Source organism: Oncorhynchus gorbuscha, linkage group LG12 (genome assembly GCF_021184085.1).
Source record: "Oncorhynchus gorbuscha isolate QuinsamMale2020 ecotype Even-year linkage group LG12, OgorEven_v1.0, whole genome shotgun sequence".
NCBI lineage: Eukaryota > Metazoa > Chordata > Actinopteri > Salmoniformes > Salmonidae > Oncorhynchus > Oncorhynchus gorbuscha.
This window is the reverse complement of record NC_060184.1, coordinates 30,486,419-30,507,123: the sequence shown is the minus strand read 5'-3', so window position 1 is coordinate 30,507,123 and position 20,705 is coordinate 30,486,419. Positions and strand designations below refer to the sequence as shown.

General features: G+C 43.4%; 1 protein-coding gene across 2 annotated transcripts in view; it reads right to left on the bottom strand.

Moving 5' to 3' along the window:
• Positions 1–4,249: 4,249 nt before the first annotated feature.
• jag2b (jagged canonical Notch ligand 2b) overlaps positions 4,250–20,705 on the bottom strand; it is a 103,521-nt gene continuing 87,065 nt past the window's right edge. For both annotated transcript variants that reach the window (XM_046291792.1, XM_046291793.1), the window contains 6 exons: positions 13,266–13,379; positions 12,961–13,076; positions 12,503–12,778; positions 12,238–12,369; positions 7,584–7,734; positions 4,250–6,820 (listed from right to left, as the gene is read on the bottom strand). In XM_046291792.1, the coding sequence (XP_046147748.1) occupies positions 6,312–6,820; positions 7,584–7,734; positions 12,238–12,369; positions 12,503–12,778; positions 12,961–13,076; positions 13,266–13,379 (1,298 nt within the window). In that variant the 3' untranslated portion in view covers positions 4,250–6,311. The remainder of the gene's footprint in view (positions 6,821–7,583; positions 7,735–12,237; positions 12,370–12,502; positions 12,779–12,960; positions 13,077–13,265; positions 13,380–20,705) is intronic.

Here is a 20,705-nt window from a genome sequence, read left to right as displayed (position 1 = left end):
TTCAATTTGCAATAGCCATTGTACTGCACACTGCCCTGTCCCATCTGGACAAGAGGAATACCTATGTAAGAATGCTGTTCAGCATTCAACACCATAGTATAGCTCCATAGCTCAGCATTCAACACCATAGTACCCTCCAAGCTCATCATTAAGCTCTGGGTCTGAACCACGCACTATGCAACTGGGCCAAGAACTTCCTGACAGGCCGCCCCAGGTGGTGAAGGTAGGAAACAACACCTCCCCTTCTCTGATCCTCAAAACTGGGTTCAAAAATGTTTACATATTTTGCATTGTATATACTGTATTCTATTCTACTGTGTTAATCTATGCCGCTCTGACATTGCTCATACATATATTCTTGATTCCATTCCTTTACCTAGATTTGTGTGTATTGTTGTGAAATTGTTAGATTTTACTGTACTTTTGGAGCTAGCAACACAAGCATTTCACTACACTCGCAATAACATCTGCTAAACACGTGTATGTGACCAATAACATTTGATTTGATCAGTCATTGTAAGTGTTTGCACCAAGCACTGATCTGTGGACAGTGAAGAGAAGAAAGGAGTGGCTAGAGGGCCTATGGTCTGAAACCATTGTCAGATCAGTTTGACTCATGTTAAATAATAGTTTGGGGTAGGCACCAATGATTTCAGATCTGTGGTTTGGGGAAACATTGTACCTGTTGTCTATGTCTGACTAAAGTGTGTGTGCCTGACGTTTTCAGTGTGGGACGGACCCACTGTGTGTTCATAAATGCATGCTGCTCAGACACTCTTGACTGCAGGGAGCCACTCCTGGAAGGAATCCGGTGTCCGCTTTCAACTGCAGTCTGGGATATGGAGACAAGGAGCGCCAACGCATCACACATCTCATCCTGCATGTGGGTCAGGGATGTTCTAAGATTCCAATATTCTAAGATAGGGAATTAATTTACGACTAAGATGTTGCTTATAGCCGCAATCAGCATTAGAAATGTATAGCCACAATCAGCATTAGAAACAAAGGGTGCTTACTGTTTTGGTGAAAAGCTGAGGGATGGGGCTGGATAAATTTAGCCACTCTCAAATTCAGAACTACAGTGAAGGAAAAAAGTATTTGATCCCCTGCTGATTTTGTATGTTTGCCCACTGACAAAGAAATTATCCGTCTATAATTTTAATGGTAGGTTTATTTGAACAGTGAGAGACAGAATAACACAAAAATCCAGAAAAACGCATGTAAAAAATGTTATAAATTGATTAGCATTTTAATGAGGGAAATAAGTATTTGACCCCCTCTCAATCAGAAAGATGTCTGGCTCCCAGGTGTCTTTTATACAGGTAACGAGCTGAGATTAGGAGCACACTCTTAAAAGGTGTGCTCCTAATCTCAATTTGTTACCTGTATAAAAGACACCTTTCCACAGAAGCAATCAATCAGATTCCAAACTCTCCACCATGGCCAAGACCAAAGAGCTCTCCAAGGATGTCAGGGACAAGATTGTAGTCCCACACAAGGCTGGAATGGGCTACAAGACCATCGCCAAGCAGCTTGGTGAGAAGGTGACAACAGTTGGTGCGATTATTTGCAAATGGACAGGGGACAGGACAACTTCACAGCATCAAAGCGACGCTGGACGGGGCCATGTACCGTCAAATCTTGGGTGAGAACCTCCTTCTCTCAGCCAGGGCATTGAAAATGGGTCGTGGATGGGTATTCCAGCATGACAATGACCCAAAACACACGACCAAGGCAACAAAGGAGTGGCTCAAGAAGAAACACATTAAGGTCCTGGAGTGGCCTAGCCAGTCTCCAGAACTTAATCCCATAGAAAATCTGTGGAGGGAGCTGAAAGATCGAGTTGCCAAACGTCAGCCTCGAAACGTCCGATACAATTATACGATACAAGGTGTTAAAATTGACCATCATTCATATACTGCTATTTTCACATACTGTACACAAGGAAATGGATTCATTTATTTGCAAAGAGGAGTGGGACAAAATCCCTCCTGAGATGTGTGTAAACCTGGTGGCCAACTACAAGAAACGTCTGATCTCTGTGATTGCCGACAAGGGTTTTGCCACTAAGTACTAAGTCATGTTTTGCAGAGGGGTCAAATACTTATTTCCCTCATTAAAATGCAAATAAATTTATAACATTTTTGACATGCGTAAAGGTAAAATAACAACCCAGACAGTTTTATGCAAAGTGGCTTAGAGATGGATATTGGTTAACACATATATTTAGTATTCTGTAATGTTACTATAGATGACTATCCATATAAACACTATCAACTAACTACCAACTGCAACTATTTTAATATGCAACCGTTTGCTAGGGGTTAGGTTTAGAGTAAGGGTTAAGTTTAGTAGATGGATGGATAGCTGAAATGTAGACAGGCAGGTGAACATCACTGAACCATCCCTGTGGAACCAGCCAAATAAAGTGAGAGGGAGTTTGCAACACTACACCCTCTCAAATAAGACAAGTGATGTGCATGACGGGGAAATTGGTTTCAAAGCACATTTGACTGGAAATCATAATGACCAAACTGACTGGAGATCAGATGTAACTGCATTCCCCAAGTCACCGATGGAATAGGGAGCAGTGAGCACTCACTGAACCGAGCATTACTCAACATAGTAAGTTAACCCATGTAAAGATCTACAAAATCGTCATATTGACAGATACACAGCATCAACATTGATTGAAACTTGAGATGTTTTAAAAGGTAGACTCAGCGATGCACAAAGTAAACCGCAATATCGGGCCGACTTCCGCAACAACTAAGAGCTTGATTCAATCTCTAGCGCTGAAGATCAATTGGAAATTACCTTCACATTTTGATTGCGCATTAACGCTGAACTTTGGCAATACGAATTTAATCCAGCTCTAAGAGCGCTGAAGCGAGGCTAAACTTCTCTGCCGTTTTGGTCCCGTAGTTACTGACAAAGTTGTAGGAGCACGAAGCGCACCGGTGCACATGCACAAAGAACATGCATTGGCACTCATCTCTATGGCCATGTTCGAGAACATGAAAACATGACGTAACATGGGCAAATTGTGACTGATTAATCTAAAAATAACAATAGTTATTTATAATACAAGGTGTCTAGTATGTCGAACGTGCCATCGCCAAAAAGGCTGAGTCTACCTTTAATGGCAATATGGCCCTTACACCTGTGTAACAATTCTATTGCTCATCATCACTTACAATCATAACTGTCATCCTTCATTTTACTATTGTTTATCCTTACCACCCCTTTCTTCATCAATCCCATTATTACCCATTTTACCAGTCATCATACTCATCTATGGTTCAAGAACCCTATCATCAACATCACTCAATTATATTTTAACTACCATCATCATCACCATTACCAGGAATATTCATTCATCTTTTATTTTTTTTACAACATTCATTGTCTTTAGCAACATCAACGTTGGCCCTTCTCCCTCGTTCATCTGTTGCTGGCCGGAAAAGCCTCCTGCGGTTGGGGCTCGGGCACTTCCTTCCTGGGGTGTAAGCCGATCCAGACTTCCCTCCACAAGAGCGAGGGATGGTCCCATTAACCTCGGGCAGACAGGGCACCCATGGGAGATGGGAATAGCACTGCCCTCCCTCCCCCCCCACTCACAGCGCATGAACGATGGGATGGAAACGCCAGCCTCCCATTGGTGGAGCCTCGATCGGCTGAGAACTGGAGACCACGCGCCATTGGTGTGTAGGAGGCAGGGTGGCGTGATCGAGTGGGGCAGTATTGTATCGATCTAGACTCATCCTCAGCCCTTGGCTGAAGCAAGGGCAAACATTACTCCATTTCTTACCTTTGTCATTGATATATTTGCCCAGTTAGGCCCTCAAATGAGACGGTTTGACTTATGTAGGTATTGGAATGGTATAGAGCTAGTGAATTCCAGTTGTCCAATTATGGAGCTAATGGGGAACTGAAATCACTTAATGTTGATCCTCATATTTATTAACAAAAGACAGAATTTGATTAACATTCAGCTGTGGAAGACATACTTCGGTGAATGCAATGTCAGCGCTGGTCAGAAAAACGTTGATTCTCCCCTCTTGCATACCAGTAATGTATAAAATGCTTTAAACCAATGAGTACCACCACAATGCTGGCGCAATTTTGCCTTTTTTAAACATTGTGTTTGTCCTACAGACTTCTGGGTAAAACCTCTGAGGTTAAATATAAGGGCTGGACATGCAGAAAAATGAAAGTCAGATAAATGAAAAGACGATTTTTGCTGGGGTCTCGGGACTGAGAAAAGAAATCCAAATGATTTATTAACCAATCATTTTTAACAAATGACAAAATTATCCAAATAACTTTTCCAAGAGCAACCCTTTTTTTCATTTGTACAAAAAAAAAGAAGTCAAACCTGCCCTCCCCCCTTCCATTTGCCACAATCCTCGCCATTATTAAGCATACCCAACGTTCACTTTACCAGGTAGGAGTTTTAAATTCTTTATTTTGCTGTGTGCCATGAGGAAACATGGCTGTTTGAGACGTTAACATGAATTTGAAGGGCAAAAGAGAACAGAAAAACAAAAGAAAACATCTGTAATTTGCCAACTTCTGAGGTAAATCCTTTTGGATTGAGTTGGTACCTCAAAACACAACTGCATTATAAAAGCAAAATGTGTTCCCTTCATTGAAGCCTTGAACCAGAGCAGGCTAAAAGCAGATGCGAACAATACAGTATTTTTCACATGGTTTGACAAACTAGTCTTGCCACAGGTTAGGAACGTCCATCACTATTTTCCCAGAAAACTCCTGACAGCAGAGTGAAACAGGGAAGAGAGAGCTTTACTGAGGCGAACAAAACACGCCACGATACACCACACAATTTTTAAGAGATACTTTCCTTAATAAACAAACCAACAAAAAGATGACCGTTGATTAGATAAATATAACTTCACATTAAGGAACCCTCTATAAAGGCTTTACAACTTGGGGAGTTTTTACACTAGTATACAAAACGGGCAGTATTGAATACCAAAATATCGTTCAGAAATCATTGTGGTAGTGCTCGCCAAATAGAAGGCTGTTATCAATCCTTCAAACAAACCCTGGTTCCCATCAGACATGATCTAGAACCCTGGTCATCACAGTTACATTTCCCCGGATGATTTGGTGGCACCCGTAATAATCAGGAGCAGATCTGGGTATATTATGATTTCACCCATTTGCTCACTATCCGGCAAGCACTAAAACAACAGTCACCATTCAATACATTACAACCACTACCCTGTAAATGTGGATTGAGGATGTATAACATATGTTTAAAAAGGAAATAACAAGAGTTAATCAACTACTTGCAACCCGTCATAAGTCCTTTATAAGGGGCACCTTAATGCAAATGCTCTTGACTGTGGGACGCTGTATATTCTCCTTTGAACTGGCATAAATAAAAGGAATGGCATTGTAAAAAAAATAAAAAAAAATAAAAAAAGTGAATTGTCTTTAAGTTACTAAATTCAAATATACACAGCGACTCCTTTATTATATACACCTATGTACAGATTTCTAGTTTTTTTAATCGAATACCTTTGAAATGGTGTTGCTATGAGGGCGGACTCTCTGGATACACACCTATCCCTTTGAGTGGTAATCATTGGGGTCAAACTGGGCAGCGAGACTCGGGAACCTCTGCTGTAGTATGGAGTATTACAGAGCTCATAGAAAGGCACTTGCTACCAACTCAAATACTGCAATGCTTTAAACAGAGCTTTCAGCCTAGAAAACCAAGAGATGTGAAAACCGAAAAAATGTGAAGGCCACATAGTAGGCACAGGGGTTTCTTTCCCCCGAGGCTGTGCTCTTGGTAAGGCTGGCGCGGGACGGCTGCAGACGGGCACGCCGGGCAAAGAAAGAGATGGGTGGGTTGCCGCAGTAACCTCTGTTGCAGTGGTCAACCGAGTCCCCCGAAAATCCCTCCCCCCCAGTCTCTGTCACAACCAAAAGGGCCCACTCACAATTAAACAAAATCACAATCAACAAACAAAAAAAGTCTTTATACAGGTTATTTCCCCCCCCCCTCCATTTTGGACTTTATCTTCGCTCATTTTAACAGTACAATTCAAACAAAGGCGAGGCCTCACTTTTCCTCGTTCAAAAGTAATACAATTATGCTTCATCTGTACATAAAAAAGAAACGCCCCCCTCGCGTTATCATCCCCCCCAAAACAAATCATTACAGACGACAGCAAATTAACTGAAAAGCCGCTCTTTTAATAGTACAATATATAGGATCCTCTCCATCTTTCCTCGGTCGGGGCTGTGGAGGGAGTCCGTTTCAGAGTCCTGTTTGTTCATACAAAATGGTCTTTGACGTCTTGGCCAGCCAGGGAGGCGTTGACATTTTTCCAGAGGTTGTCTTTGGTGGTGGTCCGGATGGGTGTTTTTAAGGGCAAACTCCGCAAAGTGCAGATCACATCCCCTTTGGACTGCACTCCGGTTTTAGAGTACTTACAGACGGGCCCCTTGCCTGATTCCGCTTCTACGTCCTCCTCGAACTCCATCTCTCCCTCTGTCTGCTCCTCCTCCTCCTCCTCTTCCTCCCCTCCATCACGCATCCTGGAGGGGGAGCCCATGAGCTTTTTGCGCTCCTGTTGGGCCTCATTGTTGTCTTTGAGCTGCGGTTGTTGACGTCCTCCAACGGGCCGCAGGGGCTCCCACTGGTTGTTGACGCTCTCGTCGATGGGGCCGCGCACCCTCCTCTCGCGCTCTTTTCTCCTCTTGCGTGTCCACCACACGCACACAATGATGCAGAAGAGCCAGAGTACACAGAAGACCACACACAGAATGGGCACAAGGTAGTCTACGCCACCAAGAGAAAGAGGGAAATACAGAAAGAGAGAAAAGAAACTGGGTTCAAATGGATTGCTCAACATAAAACACAGCAAAATTATAAAGCTGCAATATGTAACGTTTTGGGCAACTCGACCAAATTCATATAGAAATGTGAGTTATAGATCTGTCATTCTCATTAAAGGAAGTCTATGAATTGGTAGACCTGATCTATTTATATGCTTCCCGTGCTCAAGTTTTGTTTTTGAGTCTTTCACTTTCAGTTCGAACAGCTGCAAATACAATATTTTTGCAGTGGTTTAGATGGTACAATGATGCTTTTACCAATACTTGCTTGTTTTGTCATGTCAACTGAAATTAAGCAAATTATTCAAATTTTAGCAAACAGAAAATAGCAGAGCGATTTCTGAATAATACATCTTTAAGTAGAGCTGAGGCAAGCCAAGTTAGAATGCAAGGATGAAATACCATTCTCCCTACGTGCAGTTGGTCATCTTAAGGACTCATGACATTTAATAGTGTACATGGATGCACTACACGTGTGCAGACTGAGGTTGTTAGTGAGTCACCCCATTAAGGTAACACGCAGGGGTTTTTAAGCCCCGTTTTTGAGACGTGGGGTGACGGCCACTGACACGGTTTATGACCGCGGCTATAAAATCAATTGGCTTCAGCAGTTAAACTTAGTGCCTTTAGGAAGACAGCGCCTCAAATGAGGAATTGAAGGACTACAACAACACAGCCCTGGGGTCAACCTCAGGCATTTTACTTACCCACTGTGGGGGGCATGACCTGCGTTTCCACTTTGACCTCAATGACAGCCAGCATGACTGTGCTGTTGTGACGCTTAGACAGCGTGCCCACAATGGTGCTGGCCGCCTCTTGGATCAGACTGTGGTCAGGCTGCTCATCCGGCTGGAACGACTGGAAAACAGTAAAGAAAGGGGGAAGGGGTGAGAAAGAGGAAGTGTGTGTGGCATTTTATTTACAGGATTAAACTCCTTGAGTAGCATCATCCTCATCCTGTATCTGTGCGTGTGTCATTAAGTCTACGAAGCTGTGTGTGCGCACACGTGTAATGGGTAGTGAAACTAATCATTTAATGCAAGGCACATTAAAATCACCCCAAAACGGTAACGTGGTTAATGATCATAAGAACCTCTTACACAAACCACCAAAACACATGCCCCCAATTTCATTAATAATAAACCCCTCACCTTAACAGTAACCCCACCACACATTTCCATGCATACAGCTCCAGGCAGCACAGTTGTTACCAGACAATGCCCACTCTTTATCCCAATACAATCAGAGAATTGTTCCATGGACTTTAAGCTCAAATTAAATACAATAGACAACCATCAGAATCAGTTACAACAACCCCAGACCCAAGTCATTGGAATACCCCCAACCCAACTAGCAATTCAGACCAGTTCGAATGGTGGCGCCAACGATGCGGGAAAAAAGGGGGCCGGGGGGTGGCAGGACTCTTAATATTAGGATGGTATTTTTGAATGGGCGCATCTCTCTGCCTGTCCTGTGCGTTCAGAGCAACAATGTATTGATTGATTCATCACCAGCCACTGAACAAACCATCACACTGGGCCGATGTGGGTGGGCATCTATTTTAATAAATCCTCTGAATATACACCATCAAAGAAAAAAAAGCCTTTTTTACTTCATATTAGGCAGGTTCTAAGAAACATTTTAAAGAATAGAATATTGAGTTCAGTTATGTTACTGGTCTATGCCTATAGGCTACATGGCTGCACAATGCAAATGAAATCAGAAGTTTAAGTGATATTTTTAAAACAGAGCCCATGCAACAAAAAAGTGATTCTCAAACAGAGCCCAAGCCCTTTCCTTTTTGAGAGCTTGTAGGCGCCTGCATGTGCTTTAGAAACCTTAAACACAAAAAGGGGATCTATTTGCATATATTATGGTGTTGTGATGCCTGGCTGAATTCTGGCAAAGACCATGTTCTTTTATCTCAGCATGTCTACAGATTGTCCCGGTTTTTGTATGCTTGGAAATGTTGATACTGGAGACTTATCAGAAGAAACTGTAACCTAGCATTCATAGCGGCTAAGAAATGCTTTGCCATTAAGTTTAAGGTTGGTTATCCTCCCACAATGTTTAGCAGAAATGTCAAGTTATTTATCACTAGATTTGAATGATTACTAGATTAAGTGTATACTGTGCAACTTTCATAAGGTCTGATGCTTTATATGCAATACTGTACAACAAAAGGAGTCTGTATTGAAAACATGCCAATGTCAGGGAAGACAGCTATTTAGTCAATCCCTAGCTTCTGTGCTGCTCAGTCCTGGCTCTGGGGATCTGCTGTACTGATGGTAGTCACTCTGGCCTTGGCCTAACACACCTGAAACCAATAATTCATGTTTCACTAATATCCTAGAGTGAAATGGGGTTGGGGTGCTGCAGGGCCGTGGACCCCTAGGGGCAGGACGGGGTGACCCAGCTATAGTGTGTGCAATTAAAAGAGCTTTACAGTATTATTAAGGTCTATGATATGAATTATATGGAGGATATACTGTTTGTGTTTTAATGTGTGTTTTTATTAAACTTATGATTTCCAAACCCTTCCCTTGATACAGCCCCAAAAAAGACTAAGGAAGTTGTTGGGGAGAAAGTCGAGTTATTGACTAGACTGGTGAGGGTCTGCGTGCACGCGGCTCGGGTTGGCTGAAATTTGATAGAGGATGTCATAAAGACAAACACAAGTTAGGTCTTCATACAAATAAAGTAAGAACTGTTCACTTGTGATGCAATTGGTTAAAGGAGCAACACAATACTGATTATTGAATTATCATTGATCTAGTTCAGTTTAATTGCTTAAAAAATATATATTTTTATGTTTTTATTTCATCTTTAACCAGGTAAGCTAGCTGAGAACAAGTTCTCATTTACAACTGCATCCGTGGACAAGATAAAGCAAAGCAGTGTGACAGAAACAATAGAGTTACAAATGGAATAAACAAGCTTACAGTCAATAACACAATAGATAAAAAGAGTCTGTATACAGTATGTGCAAACGGCATGAGGTGTTACGGCAATAAATAGGCCATCGTAGCAAAGGAATTACAATTTAGCAGATTAACACTGGAGTGATAGATGAGCAGATGGTGTGTAAGTAGTGATACTGGTGTGTAAAAGAGCAGCAAAGTAAATAAAAACAATATGGGGGATGAGGTAGGTAGATTGGGTGGGCTATTTACAGATGGACTACGTACAGCGATCGGTTAGCTGCTCAGATAGCTGATGTTTAAAGTCAGTGAGGGAAATTGTAAGTCTCCAGCGTCAGAGATTCTTGCAATTCGTTCCAGTCACTGGCAGCAGAGAACTGGAAGGTGGCCAAAGTAGGTGTTGGCTTTAGGGATGACCAGTGAGAAAAACCTGCTGGAGCGCGTGCTACAGGTGGGTGTTGTTACCGTGATCAGTGAGCTGAGAAGGCAGAGCTTTACCTAGCATAGACTTATAGATGACCTGGAGCCAGTGGGTCTGGCGACAAATATGTAGTGAGGGCCAACCAACTAGAGCATATAGGTGGGTAGTATAAGGAGCTTTGGTACAGATGGCACTGTGATAGACCACATCCAATTTGATTTTACTAGCGTTTAAGAGCAGTTGGAGGCCACGGAAGGAGTGTTGTATGGTATTGAAGCTCGTTTGGGAGGTTAGTTAAGTGTCCAAAGGGCCAGACGAAAACAGAATGGTGTCGTCTGCATAGAGGTGGATCAGGGAATCCACCGCAGCAAGAGCGACATTGTTGATATACACAGAGAAAAGAGTCGGCCTAAGAATTTAACCCTGTGGTATCCCCATAGTGACTGCCAGAGGTCTGGACAACAGGCTCTCCGATTTGACACACTGAACTCTATCAGAGAAGTAGTTGGTAAACCAGGCGAGGAAGTCATTTGAGAAACCAAGGCTATTGAGTCTGCCGATAAGAATACGGTGATTGACAGAGTCGAAAGCCTTGGCCAGGTCGATGAAGACGGCTGAACAGACTGGTAAATAGGGGTTGCAACAATAGCGGCGGATCATTTTAAAAGGAGAGGGTCCAGATTGTCTTGACCAGCTGATTTGTACGGGTCCAGGTTTCGCAGCTCTTTCAGAACATCTTCTATCTGGATTTTGAGTGACGGAGAAGCTGGGGAGGCTCGGGCAAGTAGCTGCTGGGGGTGCGGAGCTGTTGGCCCGGGGTTGGGGTAGCAAGGAGGAAAGCATGGCCAGCCGTAGAGGAATGCTTATTGAAATTTTCGATCAACATGGATTTATCAGTGGTAACTCTGTTACCTAGACTCAGTGCAGTGGGCTGCTGCGGGAAGGTGCTCGTGATCTCTATGGACTTTACGGTGTCCAAAAACCTTTTGGAGTTAGAGCTACAGGAAGCAAATTTCTGTTTGGAAAAGCTAGCCTTGGATTTCCTGACTGACTGTGTGTATTCCTGACTTCCCTGAACAGTTGCATATCGGGGGGACTATTCGATGTTATTGGAGTCCGCCACAGGATGTTTTAAATAACTTTTAAAAAGCGACCAGGCATCCTCGACTGACGGGATGAGGTCAATTAGAAAGGCCTGCATGCAGAAGTGTTTTAGGGAACGTTTGACAGTGATGAGGGGTGGTCATTTGACCGCAGACCCAGAGTGGGAACAGGCAATGAGGCAGTGATCACTGAGATCCTGATTGAAAACAGCAGAGGTGTATTTGGAGGGCAAGTTGGTCAGGATAATATCTATGAGAGTGCCCATGTTTACAGATTTAGGGTTGTACCTGGTAGGTTCCTTCATAATTGATTGGAGATTGAGGGCATCTTGCTTGGGGTGTTAAGCATATCCCCGTTTAGGTCACCTAACAGAACAAACTCTGAAGATAAATGGGGGCAATCAATTCACATATGGTGTCCAGGGCACAGCTGGTAGCTGAGGGGGGTCTATAACAGGCAGCAACAGTGAGACATTTCTGGAGAGATTCATTTTTAAAATTAGAAGCTCGAACCGTTTGGACAGACCTGGAAAGTATAACAGCACTTTGCAAGCGCTCTCTGATCTCTCTCATATTTAATAATGGTCTCTCATCTAGCTTGATGACTGTGGCATTTCTGCATTTTTGTTCTAAATAGAGATGGCTAGAAGGGCCATGCATCATAATAGATTGCATAGAAATTCAGGAAATGAGCAGTAGATGCCCCAAAAACTGGGATGACCATCAGACCAAGCCAAGTTGTCCCCCTCACTTCAAAAACCAAAGTTGAGCGCCCGGCATGAATCTTCTATTGACATCAATGCATGATTTACCAGAATGTCGGAAAAGAACAACAACCTGCAGTCAGTTGTCCCTAATGGCGGAAGTCCGAGATGAGGAATTGATTTCGATTGGCTAGCCAGAGGAGCGGACTTACTATGGCAACTTCTACAGCATCCTGATTGGTGTAGGAGAGGTCACAGAGCACAAGGAGGGCGTGGTCTTTGGCCAGGGATCGGGTGGCAGGCAGGTATCTCAGCTCTGAACAGATGTTCTCCACCGTCGTGCCCTGGAGATTACACAGATACAGTTTGTGAATGTAGGAGGAAAGCAACTTGCACCACAGTGCTTCCTGTAAAGCTGGTACTTCCATTCTATGTGATAACATCAAACATCGGTGTGTACAAAGATATGACACTCACCACTGGCACTTTGGCCCGGTTGAAGATGAGCGTGATGCGGGCACAGCTGTTGTCCAGGTGCCCACTGTTGGGCTGGCACTTTGTGTGGTCGTGGGGTGCGGGCTCACCACTGCTGGAGGAGGATGAGCACACCCCCCAACGATGGCAGGGGGGCGAGAAGCAGGCGAGGTAGCTGTGCTCCTGGCACTCACGCCCACCTGGGCCCGCCTGGGCACATTCCTCACCCGTTGACTTTGATGACCCTGGGAGAAGGCACAGCCGCTGTCCGCAGAGGACCTGTGGGGGTAAAAGGTCAGAGGGAGGGGTCAACCACAAGCCTCTGGACCAATAAGAGGCCCCGTTTCAGTTTTGTACGCTCCAGGTATTGAAGTCCCAATTAGTTTAATTTATTACGAGTGAGTGTGTGGTGTGTGCACGAGCGATATGCATGTGTGAATTAGGCAAGAGTGTACACTCACCTTGGTACACTCCACTTTGCCATCGACACAGTGGCAGTTGTTGCACTCCTCTTCCCATCGACTGCCATGAAGGAATTGCAGGCCGGCATAGTGGCAGCTCTTCCCGATACCGATAACTACAAACGCGCACAGACACACACACAGTAACATACTGCTGTCAATCAACTGAAACCTCAGAGGCTAAGGTCAATTGTGTCTAGGCAGACAGTAAGAGCATGTTGTCATAAGACATGAAGGTCTTGATTCTCTAATGAAGTGACACTCATCCTCGTGCGTGCATCACGAGGGGGGGAAGTGAGACTCACACTCTTGGCACTGTGGGCCCGTTCGCCCCAGTGGGCAGACGCAGCGGAAGCCGTTGATCTCATCCACGCAGGTGGCACCGTACGCGCAGGGAGACGACTGGCACTCATCTATATCTGAACGAGAAGAGAGAAGATGAGAGGAAGGGAGATTATAATAATAATAACAATAGAAGGAATTATTTGGGGGATTTTCCCCCCCTTTTTGTTGATATGCAATTGTGATCCAATTATGATCTTGTGTATCTTTGCTGCAACTTCCCAACGGGCTCGGGAGAGGCGAAGCGCGAGTCATTTGTCCTCCAAAATATGACCAGCGAAACGGGGCTTTTTAAACACTCGCCCACTAAACCCGGAAGCCAGCTGCACCAATGTGTCGGAGGAAACAACGTTCTACTGCTGACCGAAATCAGCCTGCAGGCGCCCGGACTGCCACAAGGAGTCACTAGAGCACGATGAGCCAAGTAAAGCCTCCCCAGCCAAACCCTCCACTAACCCGGACGAAGCTTTGCCAATTGTGCGCAACCCTATGTGTCCAGGTTACGGCCGGGTGTGACAGAAGTGTTTTTATGCTTACTTAGACAGGCATGAAACAGATGGGAAGAGGAAGGATGGAGAACGATTGAACCATGGTATCTGGTAGGGAGGCATGTACAGTGGGGCAAAAAAGTATTTAGTCAGCCACAAATTGTGAAAGTTCTCCCACTTAAGAAGATGAGGCCTGTAATTTTCATCATAGGTACACTTCAACTATGACGGACAAAATGGGGGAAAAAAAAATCCAGAAAATCACATTGTAGGATTTTTTATGAATTTATTTGCAAATCATGGTGGAAAATAAGTATTGCTCCTAGCTAGCAGAAGACATTCTTATTTTCAATGACTGCCTAGGATCGGTGGGTTAACGGTGGGTTAACTGCCTTGTTCAGGGGCAGAACGACAGAATTACCTTTTACCTTGTCAGCTCAGGGATTCAGTCTTTCAACCTTGTGGTTAACAAGTCCAACGCTCTAACCACCTGCCTCACGAGGAGCATGCTTGTTGCGCGAATGCAGTAAGAATTCAAGTTGCTAGCTAGCATTAAACATATCTTATAAAAACAATCAACCATAATCACTAGTTAACTACACATGGTTGATGATATTACTAGTTTATCTAGCGTGTCCTGCGTTGCATATAATCGATGTGGTGCGCATTCGCGAAAAAGGACTGTCATTGCTCCAACGTGCATCTAACCATAGACATCAATGCCTTTCTTAGAAGTATATATTTTTAAACCTGCATATTTAGCTAAAAGAAAAATTAGCAGGCAATATTAACTGTTTATGACTTCATGCCTATCAACTCCCGAGATAACGCTGGTGTTAGAGTGCGTGCTCATGTTCTGAGCAAGGAACTTAAACGTTAGCTTTCTTACATGGCACATATTGTATTTTTACTTTCTACTCCAACACTTTGTTTTTGCATTATTTAAACCAAATTGAACGAGTTTCATTATTTGAGGCTAAATTGATTTTATTGATATACAAGTGAGGGGGAAAAGTATCTGATCCCCTGCTGATTTTATACGTTTGCCCACTGACAAAGAAATGATCCGTCTATAATTTTAATGGTAGGTTTATTTTAACAGTGAGAGACAGAACACAAAAATACAGAAAAATGCATGTCAAAAATGTTAAATGAATTTGCATTTCAATGAGGGAAATAAATATTTGACTCCCTCTCAAATCAGAAAGATTTCTGGCTCCCAGGTGTTACCTGTATAAAAGACACCTTTCCACAGAAGCAATCAATCAGATTCCAAACTCTCCACCATGGCCAAGACCAAAGAGCTCTAAGGATATCAGAGACAAGATTGTAGACCTACACAAGGCTAGACTGGGCTACAAGACCATTGCCAAGCAGCTTGGTGAGAAAGTGACAGTTGGTGCGATTATTCGCAAATGGAATAAACACAAAATAACTTTTTCAATCTCCCTTGGCCTGGGGCTCCATGCAAGATTTCACCTAATGGAGTTGCAATGATCATGAGAACGGTGCGGAATCAAGCCCAGAACTACACGGGATGATCTTCTCAATGATCAGGGCGGCTGGGACCATAGTCACCAAGAAAACAATTGGTAAGACACTATGCCGCGAAGGACGGAAATCCTGCAGCGCACGCGAGGTCCCCCTGCTCAAGAAAGCACATATACATGCCCGTCTGAAGTTTGCCAATGAACATCTGAATGATTCAGAGGACAACTGGGTGAAAGTATTATGGTCAGATGAGACCAAAATGGAGCTCTGGCATCAACTCAACACAGTGTTTGGAGGAGAAATGCTGCCTATGACCCAAGAACAACATCCCCACCGTCAAACATGGAGGTGGAAACATTATGCTTTGGGGGTGTTTTTCTGCTAAGGGGACAGGACAACTTCACAGCATCAAAGGGACGCTGGACGGGGGCATGTACCGTCAAATCTTGGGTGAGAACCTCCTTCCCTCAGCCAGGGCATTACATGGGTCTTGAATGGGTATTCCAGCATGACAATGACACAAAACACACGACCAAGGCAACAAAGGAGTGGCTCAAGAAGAAACACATTAAGGTCCTGGAGTGGCCTAGCCAGTCTCCAGACCTTAATCCCATAGAAAATCTGTGGAGGGACCTGAAGGATTGAGTTGCCAAACGTCAGCCTCGAAACCTTAATGACTTGGAGAAGATCTGCAAAGAGGAGTGGGGCAAAATCCCCCTTAAATGTGTGCAAACCTGGTGGCCAACTACAAGAAACGTCTGACCTCTGTGATTGCCAACAAGGGTTTTGCCACCAAGTACTAAGTCATGTTTTGCAGAGGGGTCAAATACTTATTTCCCCCATTAAAATACAAATCAACTTATAACATTTTTGACATGTGTTTTTCTGGATTTTTTTGTTGTTATCCTGTCTTTCACTATTCAAATAAGCCTACCATTAAAATTATAGACTGATCATTTCTTTGTCAGTGGGCAAACGTACAAAATCAGCAGGGATTCAAATACTTTCCCCCCTCACTATTATAGTAAGTTAAAATAAGTTAATTCAGTATTGTTGTAATTGTCATTATAACAAAAAAAAGGAAAAAAAGACACTGGCCGATTAATCGGTAGTGGCTTTTTTGACCCTCTAATAATCGGTATTGGTATCGGCGTTAAAATCATAATCGGTTGACACTAGTATCTGGGGCGGCCACCAGCTGCATTAAGTACTGCAGTGCAGCTCCTCCTTATGGACTGCATCAGATATGACAGTTCTTGCGGTGAGATGTTACCCTTCTCTCCCACCAAGGCACCTGCAAGTTCCTGGACATTTCTGGGGGGGAATGGCCCTAGCCCTCAATCTCCGATCCAACAGGTCCCAGACATGCTCAATGGGATTGAGATCAAGGAACCTCGCTGGCCATGGCAGAACACTGACATTCCTGTCTTGCATGAAATCACGCACAGAACGAGCAGTATGGCTGGTGGCATTGTCATGCTGGAGGGTCATGTCAGGATGAGCCTGCAGAAAGGGTACCACATGAGGGAGGAGGATGTCTTGCCTGTAACGCACAGCATTACGATTGCCTGCAATGACAACAAGCTCAGTCCGATGATGCTGTGACACCGCCCCAGACCATGACGGACCCTCCACCTCCAAAATCGATCCCACTGCAGAGTACAGGACTCTGTGTAATGCTCATTCCTTCAATGATAAACGTGAATCCGACCATCACCCCTGGTGAGACAAAACTGCGACTCGTCAGTGAAGGGCACTTTTTGCCAGTCCTGTCTGGTCCATCGACAGTGGGTTTGTGCCCATAGGCGACGTTGTTGCCGATGTTGTCTGGTGAGGACCTGCCTTACAACAGGCCTACTAGCCCTCAGTCAAGCTTCTCTCTGCCTATTACGGACAGTTTGAGAACTGATGGAGGGATTGTGCATTCCTGGTGTTAATTCGAGCAGTTGTGGCCATCCTGTACCTGTCCGCAGTTGTGATGTTCGGATGTACCGATCATGTGCAGGTGTTGTTACGTGGTCTGCCACTGCGAGGACCATCAGCTGTCCGTCCTGTCTCCCTGTCGTGCTGTCTTAGGCATCTCACAGTACGAACATTGCAATTCATTGCCCTGGCCACATCTGCAGTCCTCATGCCTCCTTGCAGCATGCCAAAGGCACGTTCACACAGATGAGCTGGGAACCTGGGCATCTTTCTTTTGGTGTTTTTCAAAGTCAGTAGAAAGGTGTGTCCTTCTGTGTCCTAAGTTTTCATAACTATGACCTCAATTGCCTACCTGTAAGCTGTTAGTGTCCTAACGACTGTTCCACAGGTGCATGTTCATTAATTGTTTATGGTTCATTGAACAAGCATGGGAAACAGTGTTTAAACTCTTTACAATGAAGATATGAAGTTATGGATTTTTATGATTTACCTTTGAAAGACAGGGTACTGAAAAAGGGAAGTTTCTTTTTTTGCCGAGTTTAGTTCTGTTTACATAGGTCTGTCCATAAGAGATTAGTGCCGACAAATTCAATATTGTTTTGACGTTGGCCGATTTTAGGTAGCTTCGCATCATTGAGACAAGGCACTTTTAAAGGACGGTTAACCTGCTACTTCTGCCCCCTACTTTTTCGAACATTCTGTTAAAAATCGCGCATCATTTCAGCGCCCTGCTGCTCATGCCAGGAATATAGTTTATGCATATGATTAGTATGTGTGGATAGAAAACACTCAGACGTTTATAAAACTGGTTAAATCACTGCTGTGACTTTAACAGAACGTGCGTTTCATCGAAAAGTGCAGGAAAATCTGATCACTGAAAATGGAAATAAATATCCATGCGCAACTTCCAGGAATTGTTAAAGGTGAACCGGATTAAATGAGGCCGCGGTTGCAGTACCTACAGCTTCCACACGATGTCTAGAGTCTTGTCATTTGCTTCGGCTTTGATTCTTGGTCAAACCGACAAGGGAACCGATTCCCTCCGGTCTCCGACCGGATGTTTTGGTTGAGATTTCTCCTGACATTTTTTCCAGACGGACACCTATAGAATTTACATCGCCTCCTGGTGAATTTTATCGCTTATTAACGTGTACTAATACCTAACGTTGCATTACAAAAGTATTTCGAAGTGTTTTGTGAAAGTTTATCGTCGACTTTTTTAATTTAAAAAAATGACGTTACGTTATGAAGCGCTATTTTTTTCGTTTATCACACAGTCTTCATAGATTGATATCTAGGCTATATATGGACCGATTTAATCGAAAAAAAGACCCAATAGTGATTATGGGACATCTAGGAGTGCCAACAAAGAAGATAGTCAAAGGTAATGAATGTTTTATATTTTATTGTGCGGTTTGTGTAGCGCCGACTATGCTAATTATTTTGTTTAAGTCCCCTGCGAGTCTTTTGGGGTGTTACATGCTATCAGATAATAGCTTCTCATTGTTTCGCCAAAAAGCATTTTAAAAATCTGACTTGTTGCCTGGATTCACAACGAGTGTATCTTTAATTCAATAGCCTGCATGTTTATATTTAATTGAACGTTTGAGTTTTAACTAATATTATTTGCATTTAGCGTAGCGCATTTGCATTTCCAGATCTCTAGATGGGACGCCTGCGTGTCAGGTAGGAGCAAGAGGTTAAAAGGAGGCTGAAATAAATCAAATCATTTTATTTGTCATATACAGTTGAAGTCATAAGTTTACATACACTTAGGTTGGAGTCATTAAACTCCTTTTTCAACCTCTCCACAAATTTCTTGTTAACAACCTATAGTTTTGGCAAGTTGGTCCGGACATACTTTGGGCATGACAAGTAATTTTTCCAACAAACTGTATCACAATTCCAGTGGGTCAGAAGTTTACATACACTAAATTGACTGTGCCTTTAAACAGCTTGGAAAATTTCAGAAAAGTATGTCATGGCTTTAGAAGCTTCTGATAGGCTAATTGACATAATTTGAGTCAATTGGAGGTGTACCTGTGGATGTATTTCAAGGCCTACCTTCAAACTCAGTGCCTCTGACATCATGGGAAAATCAAAAGAAATCAGCCAAGACCTCCAAAATTGTAGACCTCCACAAGTCTGGTTCATCCTTGGGAGCAATTTTCAAACACCTGAAGGTGCCACATTCATCTGTACAACCAATAGTATGCAAGTATAAACACCATGGGGCCACGCAGCCATACTGAAAAGGAAGGAGACACGTTGTCTCCTAGAGATGAACGTACTTGTGTGAAAAGCGCAAATCAATACCAGAACAGCAGCAAAGGACCTTGTGAAAATGCTGGAGGAAACAGGTACAAAAGTATCTATATCCACAGTAAAACAAGTTCAATATCGACATAATCTGAAAGGCCGCTCAGCAAGGAAGAAGCCACTGCTTCAAAACCGCCATAAAAAATCCAGACTACAGTTTGCAACTGCACATGGGGACAAATATCGTACTTTTTGGAGAAATGTTCTCTGGCCTGATGAAACAAAAATAGAACCGTTTGGCCATCACGACCATCGTTATGTTTGGAGGAAAAAGGGGGAGGCTTGCAAGCCGAAGAGAACCATCCCACCCATGAAGCACGGGGGTGGAAGCATCATGTTGTGGGGTGCTTTGCTACAGGAGGGACTGGTGCTCTTCACAAAATAGATGGCATCATGAGGAAGATAAATTATGTGGATATATTGAAGCAAAATCTCAAGACATCAGACAGGAAGTTAAAGCTTGGTTGCAAATGGGTCTTCCAAATGGACAAATACCCCTAGCATACTTCAAAAGTTGTGGCAAAATGGCTTAAGGACAACAAAGTCAAGGTATTGGAGTGGCCATCACAAAGCCCTGAGCTCAATCCTATAGAAAATGTGTGGGCAGAACTGAAAAAGCATGTGCTTTTAAAACAGGGAATTTTAACTTGGATTAAATGTCAGGAATTGGGAAAAACTGAGTTTAAATGTAAACTTCCGACTTCAACTGTACATGTGTTTAGCAGATGTTATTGTGGGTGTAGTGAAATGCTTGTCTTTCTAGCTCCAACAATGTAGTAATACCTAACAAAGTATTAGTAAAGTAAAGGAATTCAGAATATATAAATATTTGGGCGGGCAATGAGTCATTTTTCTGGCTTGGTCATCAAGAAATTCAAAGGCCATGACTGAAGCCAAGTTGTGTTGCGGGGATTTTAAGGTGGGGATCGCTTGTGTGTGTGTGTTCGGATGTGGCATGCGTTTGTACATTCCCTCTGCAAAAACAGTACCCAGTCATTCACCATTCTAGATAACTTGAGTCTTAAAGAGACTTGAGTCTTAAAGTCGCATTGGCTAGCTAGTGCTAGCCAACTTCTTTCGCCAATTATCTTCAGCTGGTTGCAGTTCAACCATGGCAAAATTGGTTTGATATTGGAAAGCCCATCTGAGGCTAGTTAGGGAGAGTCAATAAATTACACAATG